The sequence below is a fragment of the Quercus lobata genome, chromosome 3 (assembly GCF_001633185.2).
Source record: "Quercus lobata isolate SW786 chromosome 3, ValleyOak3.0 Primary Assembly, whole genome shotgun sequence".
NCBI classification, from domain to species: domain Eukaryota; kingdom Viridiplantae; phylum Streptophyta; class Magnoliopsida; order Fagales; family Fagaceae; genus Quercus; species Quercus lobata.
Genome location: NC_044906.1, coordinates 9528028 through 9550171, shown reverse-complemented (window position 1 = coordinate 9550171; position 22144 = coordinate 9528028). Strand labels below are relative to the sequence as shown.

Sequence of the window (22144 nt, the reverse complement as noted above, 5' to 3'; positions counted from 1 at the left end):
CTAGTTCACAAATCTACAATCTTTCCTGATCTCACCTTGACTTCCTGTAAGCAAATCAATGTAACCCATTTTCACCATAGCTGCTGCAAACTTATTAGCCCATGTTTCACCATGCCTTGCATTATTTCTGACAATTCCAACTGTAGAAGGGCTGCTCAAAAGAGATTGATCAGATGTCAATAAGCCATGGTGTTTCTTCAAATTTGTATAATACTTATTGTCAAGCCTATGTGGTGTAAGTACATCAAGTGGTACTGTTGGATCATCATTGCCACCATTTTGTGGACACTTGGTCTTTAGGTGTCTAGCAAATATGGGATCCATTGAAGGGTCTTGTGGATTTGTTTCATTGAAAGTGTATAATCGCTTTGAGAAAGACGAACAATGTGACCTTCCTATGGAATGTGCACTAGAAAGTGTCACCATTTCATCAAGACTAAGTCCTTTTTGCGCAAATCTTTGTTCGAGTTCCTGAGCATTGAAGGTAGGTGGTGGAAGGTTTAGAATAGGCTCGTTTTCATGTGAAATTCTTCCATCACGGCGTCCTGATGGAACTTTGTAATTTATACCTCCAACTTTGTAAGCACTGTCACGAGCAGCAAATGCAATAATGTCTGCACATGAGACTGTTTGTGGGCATTGAGCTTCAAGTGCAGCCTTTGCCTCAAATATCACTTCAAAACCTCTTAGGCTTGGATTGTTGACTGGACTATCTCTCTCGGCTAGATTTCCAGGGGTTGAATCAAGTAGGATAGAAGCATCACAACCCTGGCATAGATAAGATGCAAAACATGATTCAGCTCTAACAACTTGGTAATTAAGTAACTTTCAAAGCAGTCTTCTAGTGGCAAAAAAAGGAGGGTCTACAAATTTAGGTACATGAGTACATCTATACGTAATGATCAACTAGGTTCAATCCCCACCTCTCACTTTGGTTTTCTATTCTTCCAAGTTATATGGTTTTGTATTAATTATTAAGGTGATTCCATCTGTCATTTTAGAAAAAAAAAATTACAGATTCTATTAAATATACCATGATTAATGGGTCTTAAAAGTGACTTCGAAAAATGCATAAGAAGCTTAACAATATATATATATATTAATGGGTCTTTAAAATGACTTTGAAAGTTCTCTTTTTCGATGAATAATTACTTTTAAACATGCATGAGAAGCTTAAGAAAAATGGCAAATTAACAGATTCTATAGAACATATAACAAAGTTAATTGGTGCTGCAAAGAGCTGACATACCCTAACAAAACAATCATGGAAATGCATTCTGATGATGCCAGCTGCTAGGCCAGGGTTCCTTGACACTGCTTTGTTTACAGTGTTTCTCACAATGGTCTCTACAGAAGGACAAGTTGATTGATAGTAACCCACTTTGAGTGATGGCATTGCCGATGACACTGACACCATTATAGACATAGTAACAAAGAAAGCCAAGTAAATTTCGATGGTTGGCATAGTTACTCTACAACCCAAATAACCCAATACCGTAAAGAATTAATGAATGAATAAGAGACGAGCAAAGAAAGAACTTAGCTGAAAGTTGAAAGAAGAATATTATAAGCAAGTTGGAGATGGAGATAAAGGTTGATGTTAACCAAGTATATATAGGCAAGAAGATATATAGTAAAGATGAGTGTGGCAGTTTTACTTTGTAAACAAAAACGTGTATAGCTGCATAGAAGAAAAGCTTGAAGCTGTCTATGTTTGAGGGCTTCCATGGTAACTAAGAGGAAACAGTCTACTTTGGCTCACTTCAACAGTTGCTTATTTTACAAGATTTTCCATCATATTAGCCTATCAGGTTTTGGAGTGGGTGGTCAAGCATGTATCTTCTTTGACTTTTATGGATGTCAAACTGGCAATGGTCAGATAAAATAACCTACATACTCTTCAAACATACAAATTTTGCAGACGAGGTCAGTGAGCGTAATTTTCATCTTATTGGGGTTCTTGTTTAACCATGATATAAATAAAATACAACAGATTCAATCGTACAATAGTAGAATTTATATTTTATAGTATTTATTTTCTTTTCTTTTTCTTTTTTAAATATAAATTTCAAATAGACTAAAAAAAGGAAAAATAATAATAATTTTTTTTCTTGTCCCATAATTTATATATATATATATATATATAAATAAAGGGTTTAGTGTTTGACAACCATCATAATCATATATTAAAGATTAACTTGATTAGGAAGGAAAAATCATTAATTGCCAGCGGGAACAACCAGGAAAGCGCGTGGTTAAGCAATAAGCATGGCAAGCTAGCTAGGTCTCTCACCTTGACCAAGTAGCTAGCATTTCTGCATTAATGGGAACCCATTTTAGATGAAAATTCAGTTTAGCATGTCATCCAAATGGAAAAAGTCGTGGACTATGTGCATATATAATGACTAATGACTAATGACTAGCTGTAAAATTACAACTAATTTCTTAGTTCAACCACTTGGTGTAACCGTGTTTCTTGCATCTTTCTTTGTAATGTTTTTTTTTCTTTTTTCTTTTTTTTTCAAAGACAATTATGCATTGGATCATAGTACAATCCAAAAGAAATTTGTACATTGAAAGCTCGAAAATGTGTTAAAACATAAGAACTGTTTAGAACCCCAAATTAAAGTTACGGCTCAATAGATTTTACTCTAACTTATACTAAGTGCGGAATAGAATAAATGCGAGCGAATAAACAAATAAACTATTTTAAGCCATATTCAATATAACACATCAATAATATGAAAGCTAAAAGAGTAGGAAAAAAGAATGCAAATACAAGATAACACGCTGATGTGTTATCAAAGAGGAAACCGAAGTACTTAGTGTAAAACCTCTCCGCCGCCCTCTAAGTGGTAATCGATCTACTAGACAATTAGTTGAGACACATGGGTTAGCAAGAAACCCTCCAAGCCTAATCTACCCATTGCATCTAAGCCCTCCAAGCTTCTACTCTAATAAGGTTTCTCAAAACCGTGTCTTGTCTAACTTTTCGGATCCCATAATACACCCGATTGCTTCTGCCAAGCCTTACCGACTTCTTTTGGAAAATGCCCCAAGTTTCCCAAGCTCCAAAACACTCTCTACACTGTGAAAATGTGTGGGTTGTGTTTGGGTACAAATCTCCCCTTAAGGTATGTCAATGGGAGAGGGAAGGAGAAGAGGCTACAATGATTTCTCATTAAGGATGAGTAGCTCTCTCTCTAAAAGATGGGTGTGTGTGTTGTAGAAAACCTATCTAGGGGTTTTCTCTCTGAATGGACTCCTTTACATTTGTAGGTAATGAGGGTATATATAGTATAGGTGAAGGGTAAGAAAGTCACATTTAAAAATCCTCCAAGCAGAGAGTCTTGCGAGTATCTCGTAGGAAAGCCTTACCCGCGAAATACTCACGAAATTAACAACCTGACACGACTTTTCAACTTCCAGTCATGTGCTTCTCACGAGCTAGTCGCGAAATGCACTAATTTTCAATTTATGCTCGATTCTTCACCAACTAATACTAAACCCAATACAATAAAATCTCACAAAATATAAGGAACAAAATTAAAGCAATTACAACACTTTTTGTCATGAAATAAAGCCAACATAAAATATAGTTGTAAATCACAATTTTACATACACAATGGACCAAATAGGCCAAAATTGACCAAATTGGCCCAAATAGACCGAAATAGACCAAAGTAGGTCAAATAGGTAAAAGTGGACTGAAGTAGACCAAAGTGGACTGAAATAGATCGAATAGACCTAAGGGGACCAAATTGTTCTCCCTAAAAATTAAACAATTTTTAAAAGTAATTTCTATCTCCCTATTTTTACAAATATATAATTTTATTAGTTTTTGTGTTTTTGATTGATATAATTCCTTTTTGAAGTGATTCATATTCTTCTAACTATTGTTATTATGCATTACTTCTATATTTTTCTAATTTATTTTGGTACAACTAAAATTCTTAAATTTTAAATCTATTATTCAAATTTGTCATTTACTTAAGGAGATTATCATTATAATCAAAATTTATCTTATAATTACAATTAATATTACTCAAATAATTCATATTACTCTCAACCTAAACTTTTCTTTTCTCATTTTTAAGTAAGTGTACCAAAATTGGTTGAATGGACCAAAGTTGACTGAATCAAATGGAAGTGGACCAATATAGACCAAATTGGACTGGAGTGGACCAAATGGACATATGGACCGAATAGAACAAAATAGACCAAATAAACCGAAATGGACCAAATAAATGAAAATAAACCGAATTAGACCAAAGTGGATTGAAGTGTACCAAATGGACCGAATAGACCTAAAGGGACAGAATTGTTCTCCCAAAAAATTAAACAATTTTTAATAGTGATTTCTATCTCTCTATTTTACAAATATATAATTTTTTTAATTGATATTATTCCTTTTATAACTTACATTTATATTATATTTTCTATGTTAATCAAATATTTTCTTTTTTTTATATTAATTTAAAATTTTGGAATTAATTTTTTCTTCAATATTTTATCTTAATTTTACTCCCCTAACCAAAATCCTGGCTCCACCACCAAAAGAAAAAGCGATGAACAGTTACCTTACATTTTAGACAAATCTATATCTTATAAAATAACATATTTGGTTAGAGATTCAAATATAAAACCAGTTGAATTGATTGTTCATAATCAAAAAATGACTATAGCCTAAGCGTATGGTGTTCTGTGTTGTATATCTATGTATGGTGTTTATATTACGTGATTATCATTGATAACAAGAAAGTATCTCATGAGACCATTTCATACAAGATTTTTTCCACTTCTAACAGGTATTTGATAGGATATTTTTTATCATGTTAATCAACTCTATTCGTTATATAAAAAATTAAAAAATAAAACAGAGTTGTATTGTAGTCATTATTCTTGATTAATGAAAATCACTTAGCTTTTTTTGCTAATGTCATTTGGACATATTAAAAGTATAAATAAATAATTAAATAAATTAAATACTGGGTCTTTGACCTTAAAAATCGGGTTAGAAAAGTCCCTTTGATAGCCTTGAATGGGGATTAATTCTAGGTGCTAATTTTCTTTAAATTTTCTAGCCACCTTAAAAAGTTAATTATGAGTTATATATATAACTTCACCCGCAATCTCAAGTTGAGAGAAAGCTTAACCTCAAATTACTTACTTAAAACTTAAAATTATACTATGTAAAATTATAATTTTTTTTCAAACTTAAATCATTATCTTTTGGGCAATTTTCATTTTAACTAAACTATCTTTGCATTGGCGAAAATCAATACCAGTTAGGTTTCATCTACTACATTGTTGGCACCGGCAACCCATTGGCATTGCCCATTAGGTTCAGTTACTTGAGCTAAAACTATTATTTCATTAGAACAGGACTTGTTTTGCTGAAGGGAGAGTCAATGAGATAAGGCATATTGCTGTCTCAATCAAACTGTAAAGACAAACTAGTTGTGCATATTGTTTCAAAAGTTTTCAAATTGGACCATTGAACATCATTTAGAGTATAAACACCAAAATTTCACCAACCATGGTTTTAAAGCAACAAATCTGAGGCGTTTTTAAAGACACAAATAAGAGATTCACATTACATGCTACGTTGCATGCCCTTTTGGAAATCATCAAGTATATTCTTTCATATATATATTTTTTGAAAGAATTATCTTCTTACAAAAACAAGAAACTTTGACAAAGTAAATTTACAGTTGAATCAACAATGAAACAATGAAAAAAAATGAACATTAGAGTACAGACATTTCCCCACCCTGCACGCCAAAGTACACAAAATAATCTAATTGACAACCCTGCAATTCTTCCTGACCTCACCCTGCCTTCCTGTGAGAACATCAATGGAACCCATTTTCACCATAGCTGCTGCAAACTTGTTAGCCCAAGCTGCATCATTTCTTGCATGGTACCTCACAATCCCCATCGTTGCGGGGCTGCTCAAAAGAGTTTGATCGGAGGTCAACAAGCCATGGTGATTCATCAAATCTTTGTAGTACTTATTATCAAGTTTGTTTGGTGGCACATGAGACAGTTTGGGGGCATTAAGCTTCTAGTTCAGCCTTTGCCTCATCGATCACTTCAAAGCCTCACAAACTAGGATTGTTGGCTATATTTTCCTTCTCTATTGGGTTTCCAGGAGTTGAATCAAGTAAAACAGAGGCATAACAACCCTGAAACATATAGCATGAAAATTATGATTAAGTCCAATCGATGATAATGAGAGAATTATTTTTTTCTCGTTTTGGGAGAATTTATTTTTCATTAGCTTACTGCATTTAAAAACTATCTATATCTATATATATATATAATAGCAGAAGCTAAGAGAAACTGAGTTCCTGCAATTAAGGAGGTGATGACAAATAGGATAAGTGGTTATCTAAAATTCAGCCATGTGCCACTTTTAAAAAGCAATACATTATATTGTTTTCAAAAAATGAACACCATTTGGCTGTAATTGTTTATATTAAAAAAAAAACTGTTAAAAGAAAAAAAACGTAGAAATTAAAAAATATCTACCGATCTCTGCACACAACTTAACATTTTCTCTCTCTTAAAAAAAGAAAACCCCTGCCAATACTGCGATACAAAGAAAGGGAAAAAGGAAAAAAACCTAGCCTCTTCACATCAGTCTTCTTAACATTTTCTCTCTCTAAAAAAACCCTAGCCATACTGCGATAGAGGCAATCTCTTCACATCAAACTCTGCTAGGAAAAAAAAAAAAAAAACTTGCACCACACTGGAGATTCGGTTGGCCGACCATCGCTATCCCCTTTTGAGTTTTCCAGGTACGTTCTTATTTCTCTCTCTCTCTTTCTCTCTATGAGTTTTTGTTGTTTTGATTCAGTTTTGAAACTTCTCTGTGATTTCGGGATAAGTTTCCCCTGTTTCCGTGAATTTACAGAATATTCTAAATCTGTTTTGCGATTAAAACCCTAGCGATCTCTTCTCTTCAAACTCTACGAACCAGTGGATATTCGTACGGCCGGCCACCGCCATACCTTGCCGGACTTAGACCATCACAATCGGCATCCATCAAAGCTAAATACGATCAAACGTCCCATAGGTTTTGAGAAACGGAGTTAGAGATCGGTGCTATTCTAACGAAAGGTACACATCAATTCTCTGTGCTCATTCTTCCCCTTTTGGTGCTTTGTTGTGAAAATTGGACGAAAGGTACGCATCAATTCTCTGTGTTCATTCTTCCCCTTTTGGTGCTTTGTTGTGAAAATTGATTCTTACGGCATGGACAATAATGCAGAACCCTAGAATATTGATTCTTCAAATTTCTGCAGTAATTTTCCTGTATAATTTCGTTTAAGAACTATTGTTCGATAAATCTGTGTGCTGTGATTGATATATGTGATATATTAATTCAAGTTTTGGATACTGTGGCTTGCCATATATATAATTTTATATGGGTACAAACTTGATTCGTAAAACCTATGGTTACAGATGCACACCGCCAATAAGATTTTTATGTTTATTCAGATATGATATAACTTCTTTGTTTTATCATATAATATTTGAAGCACTAGAATCTTTGTTATGATTCCGATATATCTATGGAATTATGTGCTTTACATCGTTCGTATGCTTTTATATCCTTAGATTAAATGAATATATATAAATTCATGTGCAGATATTAACTATTGTTTTTTAACTATAGGTTTTTGATATCAGTTCATGATTAAATGGGTTAGATTTTGTTTTAACTAAGGTCTTTGGGTTACAATTGATTTTTTTTTTTTTTTTTTTTGGGTATTTGGGTTAGATTGGATTCTTTTTGGGATTATTGCTTTTGGGTAAGAGAGATTGAAATGGTGTTGAATCGCACCAATCACAGGTTCTTTACAAATACAATTTCTTTGTTTTCAGTGAATATAAATATTTGAATGGGAAGGAATTCATGAGAGGTAGGCAATAAGAAGTGTAGCAATTTAAAAATGAATATTTGGTGTGAGATTCAATTCTGATGTATATTTGTGTTGTTGGTTAGATTGGATTGGTGTTTAGTGATCTTCTTCAACCTAACTTAGAAAAGTCTTTTAATAGTGTTAGAGATATATATTAGACATATTAGCTTAATGTAATAGGCCCAAGCCCATTCCTGCTTGTACTAGTAGTCTAGGGTTTGGTCGCATATATATACACATGTTAGGGTTCATTGTAACACAGGAGGTTATTGTACTACACTCTCATACAATAAAGATGTAGCCCTTAAGGGATTTCTCCGTGGATGTAGGCCATCAAGGTTGAACCACGTAACCCTCGTGTTCTCAATGTTCCTATTCTATGCTTCCTCTTCCACATCCACTCTAGCATATACAACATGGTATAACACATCTCTATGCTAATTTTTAACATGGTATCAGAGCCAAACTTCGTTCTTGGCATCAAACAAAACATCTCTAGCAAGCAAAGAAGATTCTCACGTGCATACCACCATCTGAAGTCACACATGTTTCTCTGCTGGATCTAGAATCCATGGCATCTCGCAGCCACCGTGGCGCAGTGCTGTGTCCAAGATCCACAAACTCAAGCAAAGCCGGGACTTGACTTATCAGATCTGTGCACATCAAGCCTTCGCCTGATGAAACCAACAAGACATACGTGCTCCACGGCATATTGCGACCAAAACCCAGAAACCCGACCTCCAACAGCAGCCGCACGCACGACCAATGGCTCCTGGAACTCTCACACGCACCGCCGAAGATTCTTGACTCCCAGCTCGGATCTCAGTCACACGTGCCGCCAAGACGGCCTTGTCGTCCACCGATCCACTTGGCCTGAGAATCTGGTAATCAAACGAGGTAACACGCGCCAACACGCGCCGCCTGCGTTTCCGAATCTTTCCCACACACTGCCACGATTTCCAATTGTGTAGTTCATCTGTTAGCCACACGCACCGTCCAATCGGCCATGTCGACCACCGATCTACCTACGAAAGAAATATGGCTTTCAACCGATGTTGCACGCGCCTCCCTAGTTTCTGGCTTCTCCTCCACGTGCCGGTGAACATCGCACGCTCCTGCCAGTGCCGGAAAACTACTGCTGATGTCATCTGACGTCATGAGATGACGTCATCACTCCACGTCAGCAGCCATGCAAGCACCTCCACATCAGCCCTAGTCCACGTCAGCGACACGTCATCAACCACGTCAGCAGTGTTGTCTCGTCAGCACCACGTCACCTAGCTGACCGTTGACCCAGACCGACCTGACCCAGACCACCCGGATCTAACCCGTGAGCACTTTGACTGTTGACTTTAACTTTTTGCGTTGACCTTTGACCAAAAGTCAAAATTTCCAAAAGGGCCTATCTTGCTCAGTTTTTCGCGTAGATTCCGATTTTGGACTCCGTTTCTGCATTTAAGACTCCGAAATTAGTCAATTGGCACATTCTTCATTGTGGTTTCTTCAAAGGCATTCTTCAAGGCATCTCCAAGTGATCTTCTCATGCTTATCCAACCTCAAGCCTTCATCGAGCTTCCGCCTTGAGTTTGAGGGAGGGTGTTAGAGATATATATTAGACATATTAGCCTAATGTAATAGGCCCAAGCCCATTCCTGCTTGTACTAGTAGTCTAGGGTTTGGTCCTGAACTTCGTCGTTCTACTCGGGTAAGCATTCCTCCCCCTTATCTCACTGATTACCATTGCTCTTTTGCTCTTGCCACTCTCTATGAACCTCACACCTATCTAAATCTCACTTTTTGGTCATTTTCTTCATTATGGCTCAACAAAGTGAACGAGATATCATACGTCCTATCACCATCATGTTGGATGGTCCTACTAGCTATCATGCATGGTCTCAGAATATGACCGTCTTTCTCAAGGGTCGTAAACTGTGGAGATATGTGACTGGTTCAATTCCTAAGCCAGTACCAAACCCTAAGTCCAAAGCCACAGCTGCTGAAGAGTCTTCCAAGACTGCTGTTCCAACAGATGATTATGAAGAACGTCTAGAAGAATGGGAGAGTATTCAGAGTAAGATCTTATCTTGGTTTATCAATACCTCTATTCCCTCCATTCATAATCTTCTTCCTCGTCTTGAAACTGCTGAGGCTGCTTGGAAATTTTTGGCCGATCGTTATAACTGCACTAATGATTCAAGCTTGGAGTTTCACATTGAATCAAAGCTTTATCAAATGCGCCAAGAGACAGGTCAGTCTATTTCTGATTTTTATTCTCAGACTTCTACTATGTGGGAACAACTCTCTGCTGCAGATCCTCCACTGGTGTGTTCTAAGGACATTGAGCTCTTTGTCAAATATCGGGATCGCCGTAGATTTATGCACTTCATGATGGGTTTACGTGAGGATTTTGAGCCTACTCGGGCTTCTCTACTTAGCCGGTCTCCTACTCCTTCTCTTGATGCTGCAGTAAAGGAGCTCATTTCTGAGGAGAATCGTCGGCCCACTTATCACATGACATCATCTGATCATGTCTTGGCTACACCCTCACCACAGCCTCCCATTGTTGCATTCACTGCTCCTCCGCGAATAAACTCCGGGCGTCCCACCTCTCAGTCTTCCAAAGGTGCTCATTGCAAGTTTTGCCGTGCCAAAGGCCATGACATCTCTGTTTGTCGTAAGCTACAGAAATTTGTGCAAGAGCAGAATAAAGCTTCTCTTCCTCAGGCAGCTGCTGTATGTCCTTCAGATCCATCGGTTCCTACAGGTCCATCTTTGGCTTCCTCACTTACTACGGCTGATATTGAGGCAGTTGTTCAACAGGTTTTATCCCGCACTTCCACTGCCCTTTCTGTCACCTCAGGTAAACAACCTTGGTTTTTTGATACTGCATGTTGTAACCATATGACTCCTGATGAATCCCAATTTTCTGATAAGGCACCCTTAGAACATCCAATCACCATTTACACTGCTGATGGAACTCCTATGCCTGTTAGTCATAAAGGAACAATCTCTTCTCCTTGTTTATCCCTTAGTGACACTTTTCATATTCCAAAGTTATCCCTCAATTTGCTTTCTGTTGGTCAACTTTGCGAATTAGGCGTAGATCTTCTATTTACTAATCATGGTGTGGATGTGCAGGATCCCCGGACGGGTCAAGTGCTTGGGACAGGCCGTAAGGTTGGTCGCATGTTTGAGGTTCATGACTTGAAGATTCCTTCACAAGTTGTTTCTGCAGCTGCTACCACTGTCACCTCCTCACCTGATCTATGGCATGCTCGTCTTGGTCATCCATCCTTATCTCGTCTTCAATTGTTAGCTTCTCAAGGTCATTTAGGTTCAGTTCAGTTTTCAAAATTTGATTGTACTTCCTGTCATTTTGGCAAACAAACAAAATTGCCATTTAATAAAAGTGACTCCTTTTCTTCTGCCCCTTTTGATCTTATACATTCTGATATTTGGGGTCCTGCACCTGTTCCCACTGAGGGGGGATCTAAGTATTTTGTCATATTTGTGGATGATTTTTCTCGGTATACTTGGATTTATCTGCTTCACCATAGGTCTGAACTTGTGTCTATTTACCAAACATTTCATAAAATGATTGAAACACAGTTCAATCGCACCGTTAAAGTCTTTCGATCAGATAATGCTCAAGAATATAATGATAAATCTTTCCTATCCTTTTTAGACAGACATGGTACTCTTCCTCAGCGGTCTTGTCCTTACACCTCTCAACAAAATGGTCGTGCAGAACGAAAACATCGTCACATTCTTGATGTTGTCCGCACCCTTCTCATTTCTGCCTCTCTTCCTGAGCGATTTTGGGGTGAGACCGCACTCACTGCTGTGCACACTATTAATCGTATTCCTTCACCAACTACACACAACAAATCACCATTTGAGCTTCTCTATGGTCAAACTCCTGACTACTCCTCTCTTCGGGTTTTTGGTTGTGCTTGCTTTGTCTCTCTTCCTCCTCATGAACGAACAAAGCTCCAACCTCGTACTCGTCTCTGTTGTTTCCTTGGTTATGGTGTGTCTCAAAAAGGGTTTCGCTGCTATGATCCCATTTCTCATCGCCTTCGTGTCTCCCGTCATGTTGAGTTTTGGGAACATCGTCCTTTCACGAGTCTTCAGCAGTTTCCTACATCTTCTTCCTCAGAGTCTCCCATTTTTACTAATCTTTTCCTCCCTCTATATCCTGAACTTGTGGAGGATTCTTCAGCATCGACTGCCTCTCCAGACGACTCATCTCCGGTTCTGTCTCCGGCATATGACCCGCCTGTCTTGGATCCTGTGGCACCACCCTCTCCTGAGTCTCCTATTGGTCCTGAACTTCGTCGTTCCACTCGGGTAAGCATTCCTCCCCCTTATCTCACTGATTACCATTACTCTTTTGCTTTTGCCACTCTCTATGAACCTCACACCTATCGTGAGACTCACACTGACCCTCTTTGGCAGCAAGCTATGAATGAAGAACTAGATGCCCTTCATAAGAATCACACGTGGGATATGGTTGATTTGCCTCCTAATCAGTCTGTAGTAGGTTGTAGGTGGGTTTACAAGATCAAGACCAAGGCTGATGGATCTGTTGAACGATACAAGGCTCGTCTAGTTGCCAAGGGCTTTACTCAGGAGTATGGTATTGACTATGAGGAAACATTTGCTCTTGTTGCTCGTCTTACATCTGTTAGATGTCTCATTGCTGTGGCTGCTGTTCGCCGTTGGCCTCTTTATCAAATGGATGTGAAGAATGCTTTCCTCAATGGAGACCTCCATGAAGAAGTGTACATGCAACCACCCCCTGGCTATCCACACTCAGACAATCAAGTTTGCCGCCTTCGCCGTGCTCTTTATGGCCTCAAGCAGGCTCCTCGAGCTTGGTTTGAAAATTTTAGCTCAGTTGTTGCTCAGCAGGGTTTCACTTCGAGTCCTCATGACACTGCTCTCTTTGTTCGAAGATCCTCTGCTGGTGTCACTCTTATTCTTCTTTATGTTGATGATATGATTATTACTAGAGATGATTCTGTAGGTATCCGCTCTCTTCAGAACTTCCTTAATCAGCATTTTGAGATGAAAGATCTGGGCACTCTCAGCTATTTTCTTGGGCTTGAGGTTACCTCATCCTCTAATGGATACTATCTTTCCCAGGCTAAATATGCTTCTGATCTTCTCTCCAAAGCCGGTGTCACTGATAACAAGACTGTTTCCACTCCTTTGGAATACAATGCAAAGCTCACACCCTTGGACGGTGAACCTATATCTGATGCTACTCGCTATCGTCAGTTGGTTGGCAGTTTGATCTATCTCACTGTTACTCTGATACCATGTTAAGAATATAAAGTGAGAGAGAAAGACTAGTTTAGCGCTCTCTATTGTACATTATTTCACACACATCAATATATAGACTATTCAGTCTTTCTCTCTCACTTTACATTCTTAACAAATAGTAATTTTAAAACATATTTATTCCGCCTTTTCCTACATCTTCATGCCTACTCTATTATTATGTATGGATTCCTTGACAATAAGAACACCATATAATGAAATAAAAATAAAAATTGTTTGTTTATGTTGTTCAAGATTATCTTTTGTAAGAGCTGAATCTGTTTTCACCAAAATGTATAAATATTGTCTAAATTTGTTGGATTCTTTTTCATATGCAAAGTTTATGGTCCTTTGTTTTGATGTATTAATGTATTTCTTTCCTAATTGTTTAATTGCACATTTGTTAGTAGAATAGTGACTATATTTATCTGTAAGCTCATGGAATTAAGTTAAAGCACTAAATACATACTAAAATTTAGAAGTTGGCATTTACAATTTACCTTAGGCTATTGGTTGTTGCTGTTATTTTTAATGGGTGTAAATATATACTAAGTTTACTTATTCATAAAAGTCACTGGTCATATGACATTGAACTATTATGTTTTATTTACAAAATATAGTGTAAATTTTGCTTTAAGTTTTACTGTTTGATGTGCTTTAAGTATTTATTTATATATATCCTTGGCTAATGGAAACCAAATTCTTTACCATCATCATATTGGAAATAGGCAATAGATTATTAAAAACTAAAACAATCTTTCATATTTTTTGCAACTCAAAACCATATTACAATGTTTGCTTCCGCTTCTTTTATAATCTCTCTTTCATCTTTCTTTGTCGCGGTTCTTAAAAACCTTTTTAGAAGAACCTTTTTTTTTTAAAAAGCCAATAAAAGTATCATGCAAACATTTTTTTTTTAATTCTTGGTTCCATCTGAATGACCAAAGAACAACAATATTTTGCGTACTTCTATTGATTCACTAATTCATTTATTCTTTAATTAATTTTTTACATTAGTCCATGAATGTTGATTATTATGTTTGCTTGGCTTTGCAATTAATTTTGGCTTATTTGTTTTTGTTAAATTTTACTATTCAATGTAGCTCAATGATTACATTGTGTTGGTTTTGAAGGATTTGAATTTCTATTTGTGATGATTATGTAATCATTAATTTCAGTTCTTATTTCACATCCTCACCGCTATTTTTTGTTATTTGAATTTGAATTAAAATCCGGACGTTTTTTCTCTTTCTTTCAATGTTTTGGCCTCAAGTTATAATCTTTAATTATTTACTGTTATTAGGGACAATCTAAGTCATTCGATGATTTGTATTTATTCATTAGGGACAATCTAAGTCATTGTGTTATACTCTTTATTTAGATGCTTTCTTCTTGATTTATCATAATTCAGAGTTTTTGGGGTGGCATCATGAGTTTTAGCTCTTGAATATGTGTAGGAAAAAACATGTTAGTTGTTCAATAATGATTGATTTCTAAACCTTTTTTTTTTTTAATGTTTGTAGGTCTTGGTGTTTTGGGCTGCTTTGAATAAGTATATGATAGTTTTCTTATAAGATTTTTGGTGTTGGCCTGTAATAATTTTTCCTAAGGGAATATTTGCCTATATATATATATATATATATATATACACATAATATTTAACAATGCTTTTACATGGTTCTTTTTTAGAATAGCATTTTGTTATTTCCTACTGGCTTTTCTTTTACATATGGTTGTTAGAGTTATTTCTTGGGTTGTTCTTTTATCTCAATCGAAAAATATGAGTTCTAATTTTCTCCTTTTTTGTTATTATTTTTTTTTTTCCATTTAAGAGATTTTTGTTAGGATTTCACTTTTCTTTTCTAATTGTCTTTATGTTTTGTAAGATGGATGGTTTAAGATCTAAATGTTTGAGGAGTAAAATTATTTGTTTTTAATGTTAATTACTTGCTAAATGTGGTTTCATCTCTGGAGGATTTAGTTAAGTCAGTTCCAAAGCCAGAGGAGTTGATAGAGTTAGAAATTTTTGGAGAAGATTACCATGATCTAATTGTATTTAATTGTATGTACATTTTTTGTATGTACCCTTGGTCTGTCTGATTGGAAGCCTTTTATTTTGGTTTTTCTTGGGTTTGAAAGTTGGTTTGGTTTGGTAACAGACACATTGTTAATTGGCTTATAGTATGCATCTTAGAGTTGTATGTCAGATTGTTGGGCTCTTCTACTTTAATGAAGATTTGGAATTTTTTTGGGGAGAATACTAAAAAAAATTAAGTATCTACAATATTTCATTATGCAACATTGATGCTTGAGGTGGTAGATAATTTGCAGTTGGTTCATTGTGATAACTTTTTTTTCTCCCTCCAATCATTCTCTTATCAATTTTTTTTTTTTTTTTCCTCAGGTCAAAGCTGATTGATTGTGTTATGTGGAATCTATAACTGTATAGGACCCTTGCTCTTCTATAGTTTTAGAGTTAAGATGAGGACAGGTTCCATGTGCTTTTCCATCTTGCAAGTTCCCAGATGCAGAATCCCCACCTTAGCTACTTTTTGGAGGGAAAGCTTCCACAATTTGAGTAGGACTGACAAAATCAGTTCTAGCTTTAGGCTACTTGGTTCTAATATCTATGGGCTTGAGAGAGGTTATAATAGAAAATGGACTTAAAGTCCTATATTTACAAAAAGTGATACATTTAGTGTAAATAAGACAGAGATTAGTCAATTCCACAATACTGAATATTGTGAATCATAAGATTTACTTCTTATAGATTATTGAAATAAAACAAAAAATATATATGACTACCTTCAAAATAATAATCTATGGTATGATTATTTTTATTGTGTATGTCTTAGTGTTTTGGATTTGAGTACTTATAGATGATTTACTTTTATTTAACAAATTTTCTCTGTATCATTGCAGCTTTTTCGGGATTGTGAGCTTTTTCTTTTTCTTTTTTTGTTTTGCAATTGAAATTTAGGGTCAAGATTAAGATTCGATGTTGTTTTTATGGGTTATGACTTATGAATTGGTTTGGTTTTAGAATTTGAGATTCCCATCTACTATTGATTATGCATTTTATTTGTTGCAGGTGGAATTCTGTTTTGTTTATATATTGTGGCTTGATTATGCACTACAACTTTTTCTTTTTTCTTTTGTGATTAAAAAGTTGGATTCAATGTCCCTTTTAAGGGTTATATATTGGTTTGGTTTTAGAATTTGAGATTCCAATGTACTATTGATTATGCATTATTATTTGACTAATATTTTTCTGACCAAACCAGTAGCCATTTTTCTTTTTTAAACTTTTTGGTATAAAATTCTCAAATCTTATGGTTTAATTCATTGTGGTTCCTAGGAATGGTAGATTTGGTATTTGAAATTGTCTTGCAAGTTTTAGTTCAATGTGATTAATTATGGTTCCTAGGAATGGCAGATTTGCTATTTGAAATTGTCATGTAAGTTTTAATTGCTTAAAGTCAGATTCTTTTTTTTTAGTCTCTCATAACAGGAAGTACACACATGAGGGATTGGAAGAAACTAATTTTTTAAAATTTTAGGTTATATTGGACACTATATACTTAAATATACTACATTATTTAAGTTTGAATATATGTGGTAGAAGTATGATAACTAAGTTTATATTGAATGCAAAGTTCATTAATATGTAAAATGATAAAAGGACAATACACCTTTAAAAAAAATAATACTTTAACAAGTCGTACAACAAAAGAAATTGGGAAAAAAAAAGGGGAAAAAAAAAAGTCAATCTAGTTTAGTTTGCCTAGAAAAATCCTGATAGACATTTAAAATGAAGCTAAAAAAAATCTGCGTTTTGTGTCAGTTTAATTTGTCTGGGTTGAAATGTAGTCTTTAACACCTGCCAATTACAATAAAACCATTATCCACCATTCAAAAAGAATGTCATTAATTTGTATTAGTATCAAATTGGAAAAGTGCCACAGATAATATCATGAAATGTTTTTCATGCAACGGTCCCGTAGCTCAGTTGGTTAGAGCGTTGGTCTTATGAGCCGAAGGTCGCGGGTTCAAGCCCCGCCAGGACCAATACTCAAATGATTTTTATTGGTGTCAATGTCATGGCTAGGCAAAAGGGTTAATAAGTTTTAAGTTATCATATCTATATATGTTAATAATGTGATATTTTAAGAAAATGTTTTGCTTTTTTTTTTTTTTCTTTTTTGAGGAAAAATGTTTTGCTTTTAAGCCAAAAAAATTAAATAAATTTGGATCAAATAAGCTCTTGATAGACATGTTATTTCTATAAATTGTGATATTCTAAGATAAGGTTTTGCTTTTAATCTGGGAAGCACAGACGTGTCGCCAGAGGAGCCACACCCACGTCCGACGCGGCACGATGTTGCGACGCGCGAGGGACGCCGCTGCCCGTGCGTTGGGCCACGTCCTGCCACGTGTTTTTTTTTTTTTAGCCGACTCGCGCCGACGCTACTCAAACTCGAGCCGTAGCGGCAAAACCAATGAACTCATCCCCTTACAGCAATTTTCCAACACGTGACAGTTGCTAGAATGAACCCAGGCCATGGCAGAGGCGGCTGCTGCTACTGCTTCTTCTTCTTCTTCTCCTTTGTTCGTTTTCTCTACTCGTCCTTTTCAATTCTATTTTAAATTTTCCTTTATGCTTTCTTTTTGTTTTGTGAACTTAGCACGTGACTGGGTGTTGGAAATGATAAAGAGATTTGACAAAAGCTTTATTTCTATGGGCCCACATGTAATACTAATATATGAATAATAAACTTATTTTAATATTTAACTTGAGCCTTTATATTGCGTTTTTAATAGTAATTTTTTTAAAGAATATTTTAATAATAAAATTGTTTTAATAGTATTATTATAATTATTAGATAGATATTTAGACTTGAAATTGATAAATTAGCTGAAATTAGCTTTCAATCTTGTGGAATGTTTTAGTTTCAATTTTGTGGGTTGTATTTAATTTATGAACATCATGTTTTAGTTATTATCTACTATTGCTCTTAAATTTGGTATATATTTATATAATTTGAAAAAGTATGCTTAGCAATATATTAAAAATATAAATAAAAATATTTTTAGTAATTTTTTAATCGCCAAGTCCCACCGCACCCACACCCACCTTTTTCAAAAATTGCCGAGTCTTGCACCCGCACCCGAGTCCCAAAATGCACCCATGCTTCATAGCTTTTAATACATACAAAAGTCATCGTAGTAATTAAGGATGTCATAAATGCTTTTTCTGGAGAGAAAATGGTGTATTTGATTTATAAAATACTGAAAATATAGTGGCCAATAAGGGTGAGAAGAAGCTGTACCCTAACAAAACAGTCATGGAAATGCATTCTGATTAGGCCAGCAGCTATGCCAGGATTCCTTGACACAGCTTTGTTAACAGGACAACTGGTCTTATAAAAGCCCACTTTGATTGATGCTGATGAGACAGAAGCCATCGTAGATGTACTAATTAGAAAGAAAACGAAGCACAAGTGTAGTGTTGCCATCTTCATTGTACAACCCAAATGACCTTAATTTGTGTGACGCAAAGAAAGAGTAAGGAACAATATATAAGGTAGTTAAGAACGAAGCAAGAAATGGATTGTGTGCTACAAAGAAAGATAATGTGAGAGGAAGATAGTGAAATGAGGTGATTGAGATTTGAGCTGAAGGGAATGGTTGATGTTAAGTTCATATTTATAGGTAAAAGGAAAGAAGAAGATTGCCTATAACTCGATTTCATGGATATCAAGTTACAAAACGCCACTATAGGTCCTTAAAAACATCACTATAGGTCTTTGAAAACGTCATTATAGGGCTTAACTTGATTTTGAAAAAGTCGAGTTTCAAAAGAGGGGCATTTCTCTATTTAGTTTAGGAAGAAGGGCAAAAGGCTAATTAATTTATTTGAAAAGGGCAGAAGCCCATTTTGTCCGGCCAGCTGGTTCAGAAAAGTATGGGTTTTATTTTTTTCAGACTTTCAAATATGTCGAGTGGCAATGAAGAATGAAGATTATGGTCATGACTGAAAATATCCATGACAAATTCTCATACTGATCATGAAATGAGTTTTATATTAATTTTTTTTTTATATATTACATTTTTTTAGGGGTATACTTTGACAATTCCGTCCTTGCATCAGCGTTTTATATTACATTTTAAATGAATATATTGAAGAAGTCTATTCGCATGTAGTAGGATATGAATTGAAGTATCCGATTCAGCCCGAAAAAAGATATGAAGTCATCAAGCTAGCTTTATAATTTTTGAAAGGGAAAGTCTAATCAAATTTTTTTTGTTTTTTTTTAATTTTAAAGAGGAAAGTGGATTCTTAAGTTCTAATACAAAGATACACCATAAACTCTGCTTTAAAAATAGATTCAATTTTTACACAATTTTAAGTAGTTGTGGTGGTAAAATGTGGCAAGTCCATATAAAAATAAATGTCCACCACTTCATCAAATTGTAATAAAAAAATTAAAAATAATAAAAAAATAATTTTGAACCCTTAAAATCTGCATCAGAATCACCAAAAAACAAAAATACTAATTTTGAACTTACGAGCCTCTTACCTTTTAAAATATTACGTTAGTTCAAGTCCTTAGACAATCACCTTAAAAGGGTAATGAATAAAGTAATTAACAAAGGGACAAATATGATAAGTATGATTCAGGTAAGTTTGACCATGTCATGCATTGTAGCTACTTGTTCAATCTCCATGTATCAAATCCCACAGAAATATGAACTTCCAAGAAATTCAATCGAATAAAAATTACTTGTTCTTGAAATGCCTTTAGCAACTAGCTGCTTAAACTGTAAAACAAGGCACTGGACAAAAAAATCAGTAACGCGTTTGCTTGGAATTCTATTCTAAATGTTTTCTTAACTTGTACATGAGATTTAGACTTTTTCTTTTTCTTTTTTCACTTTCAAAGATGTCAACTGGCAATGATTTATCATGTCTGAAAAAAGCTACTTGAGAAATTCTCATCTATGTCCCCTCAAAAAACAAAAAACTAATAAATAAATAAAATGTCTTCATTCTGAAAAACAAAGAGGTTGTCGTCGATAAAATGAGTTCCTTGCTAAATTTTAAAATTAAAAATAAGAGAATTCAAGCTTGAGAGGTCTCAAAGGTATTAGCAACCTCACAATACTTCCTCTAATGATTTAGTTATAACTTAAACTAAATCTCACCAAGATCTTAAGATAGCATTAGGTAGTAGGTTTCAAATAATTGTTGGCAAATCAAACTCATTTCTCCCTAGGATTTGAATGCACCTAAAGACCTATCCATCACCAAACCACGTGGAGCCTTTCATTATACTAGACCTTTTATTATGGTGTTGCATAGAGATATGGTTGGAAATTTAGTTTCATCATCAGTACTAATACCAAAATTGATCAATTTAATGAATTTAGTTGCATATGGTAAAAAATTTAGTATGCTAGTACCTCATTGAATTTATTTGTATATAGTAAAGAGTTTATATGACCTTTAGCCAACTACCTCGATATCTCCGACTCTTAAAGTAAAAAATGAGTATTTATGAATTGTGAATTGTATCTCTCTCTTTATTATAAATTTATATTATGTGTGTGTGTGTTTGATACTGATTGTGTGCATTATTATTATTATTATTGTTATGTTGAAATGTTATTCCTGTGAATGGTGATTTGTGTGAATGTGTGCGTATATAGTATGAGTATAATATAATTTTATATAATTTAATAAATAGAAAATAGAGAGGGTTTGTTACACATGTGTGTATTGTTATCACATTTTAATAACTCCTTGTAATAAAGTTAGTGATTCAAGAAAAAAAAAGTAAAGTTGGTGATGTTTTAAGCATTTGATTGATTAAGTAGACAACTAGTGTATTATTTATGTTCTAATAAGTGTAGTTGTGTGGGTCAATAATTAATATAGTGCCAATGGATTGAGTTTTATAATTCTGTTTTAAATATTTTTATAAAAAAAAATGACAAATGGATAATGAAAACTACATCTATCTATATATATATATATATATATATATCTAAAAACTAAAGCGTAGCATTTATTGATGCTACATTCTAGTTAAGCCACATTAGCATAATGTCATCATTTATTTTTTTATTTCATATATTTTTTTTTTGATTTACCAGTTGACATTTATTGAGCCTCTCCATAAATTCAGACACTACTCTATCTCCAACTCTATTGTTTGTCTCTCCATTAACCCAAGCTCTTCATATGCAGCTATTATATGGAATTCTAATAGTCATCAATAGATTTTCTTTCCCTTTAAACCACATTTTTAACCTTCTCACCTCTCATTTGTTTTCTTTATAAATTTTCAATTTCTCTCTCTCCACAAATGATTGGTATGGCTTTTAACGGGATAGTTTCTTGAGTGTTTTTCCCGTTCTTTTGGTCATGGTTAAACTTGTGTACCAAAACTCAATCAAATAAGTGCAAGAGACAGAGAGTGTGTCACGCCCCAAACCCAAAAGGGTCCAAAGCGTGAGAGAAGAACCATTAAGAGAAAGAACGTAATAGTTTTTTTTTTTTTTTTTCCTTCTCCTTAACACACGATAAGGATAAATAACCATACTAAAAATATCCATATTACAAGTCAGAGCTTTATAACACATTTACAAACAATAAAAATTACAAATAATGTCTCTAAATATACACAAAATTCCAAAACTCCAAATGAATCAACATCAAATCACAATCCTTCCTAGGATAGGCAACCTCAATGATAGAATCTATGTCTACCATGCCTAAGGCTAACAAACCTCAAGAGCCCAACCTCCGATAGAATTAGCTATGGCCTCAATAAATTCGAAAAGTTGAGTCACCAACCAATCATAGCATAAATCTCTCAATTAGC

At 34.8% G+C, this 22144-nt stretch overlaps 2 protein-coding genes and 1 non-coding gene across 3 annotated transcripts; 2 read left to right on the top strand and 1 right to left on the bottom strand.

Annotated features, from left to right (window-relative positions):
• LOC115979569 (peroxidase 5-like) lies at positions 1-1465 on the bottom strand. The gene is made up of 2 exons (XM_031101623.1): positions 1250-1465; positions 1-768 (listed from the first exon to the last, which is right to left on the bottom strand). Exons 1-2 carry the CDS (start codon positions 1463-1465, stop codon positions 1-3), a joined length of 984 nt encoding a protein of 327 aa, XP_030957483.1.
• Positions 1466-9746: 8281 nt separating this feature from the next.
• Positions 9747-11279, top strand: LOC115980277. Its single transcript, XM_031102546.1, has 3 exons — positions 9747-10018; positions 10130-10791; positions 11070-11279. Exons 1-3 carry the CDS (start codon positions 9747-9749, stop codon positions 11105-11107), a joined length of 972 nt encoding a protein of 323 aa, XP_030958406.1. The 3' UTR covers positions 11108-11279.
• Positions 11280-17250: 5971 nt separating this feature from the next.
• Positions 17251-17324, top strand: TRNAI-UAU. The gene has a single exon. It is a non-coding gene; the product is annotated as a tRNA-Ile (tRNA).
• Positions 17325-22144: the final 4820 nt, after the last annotated feature.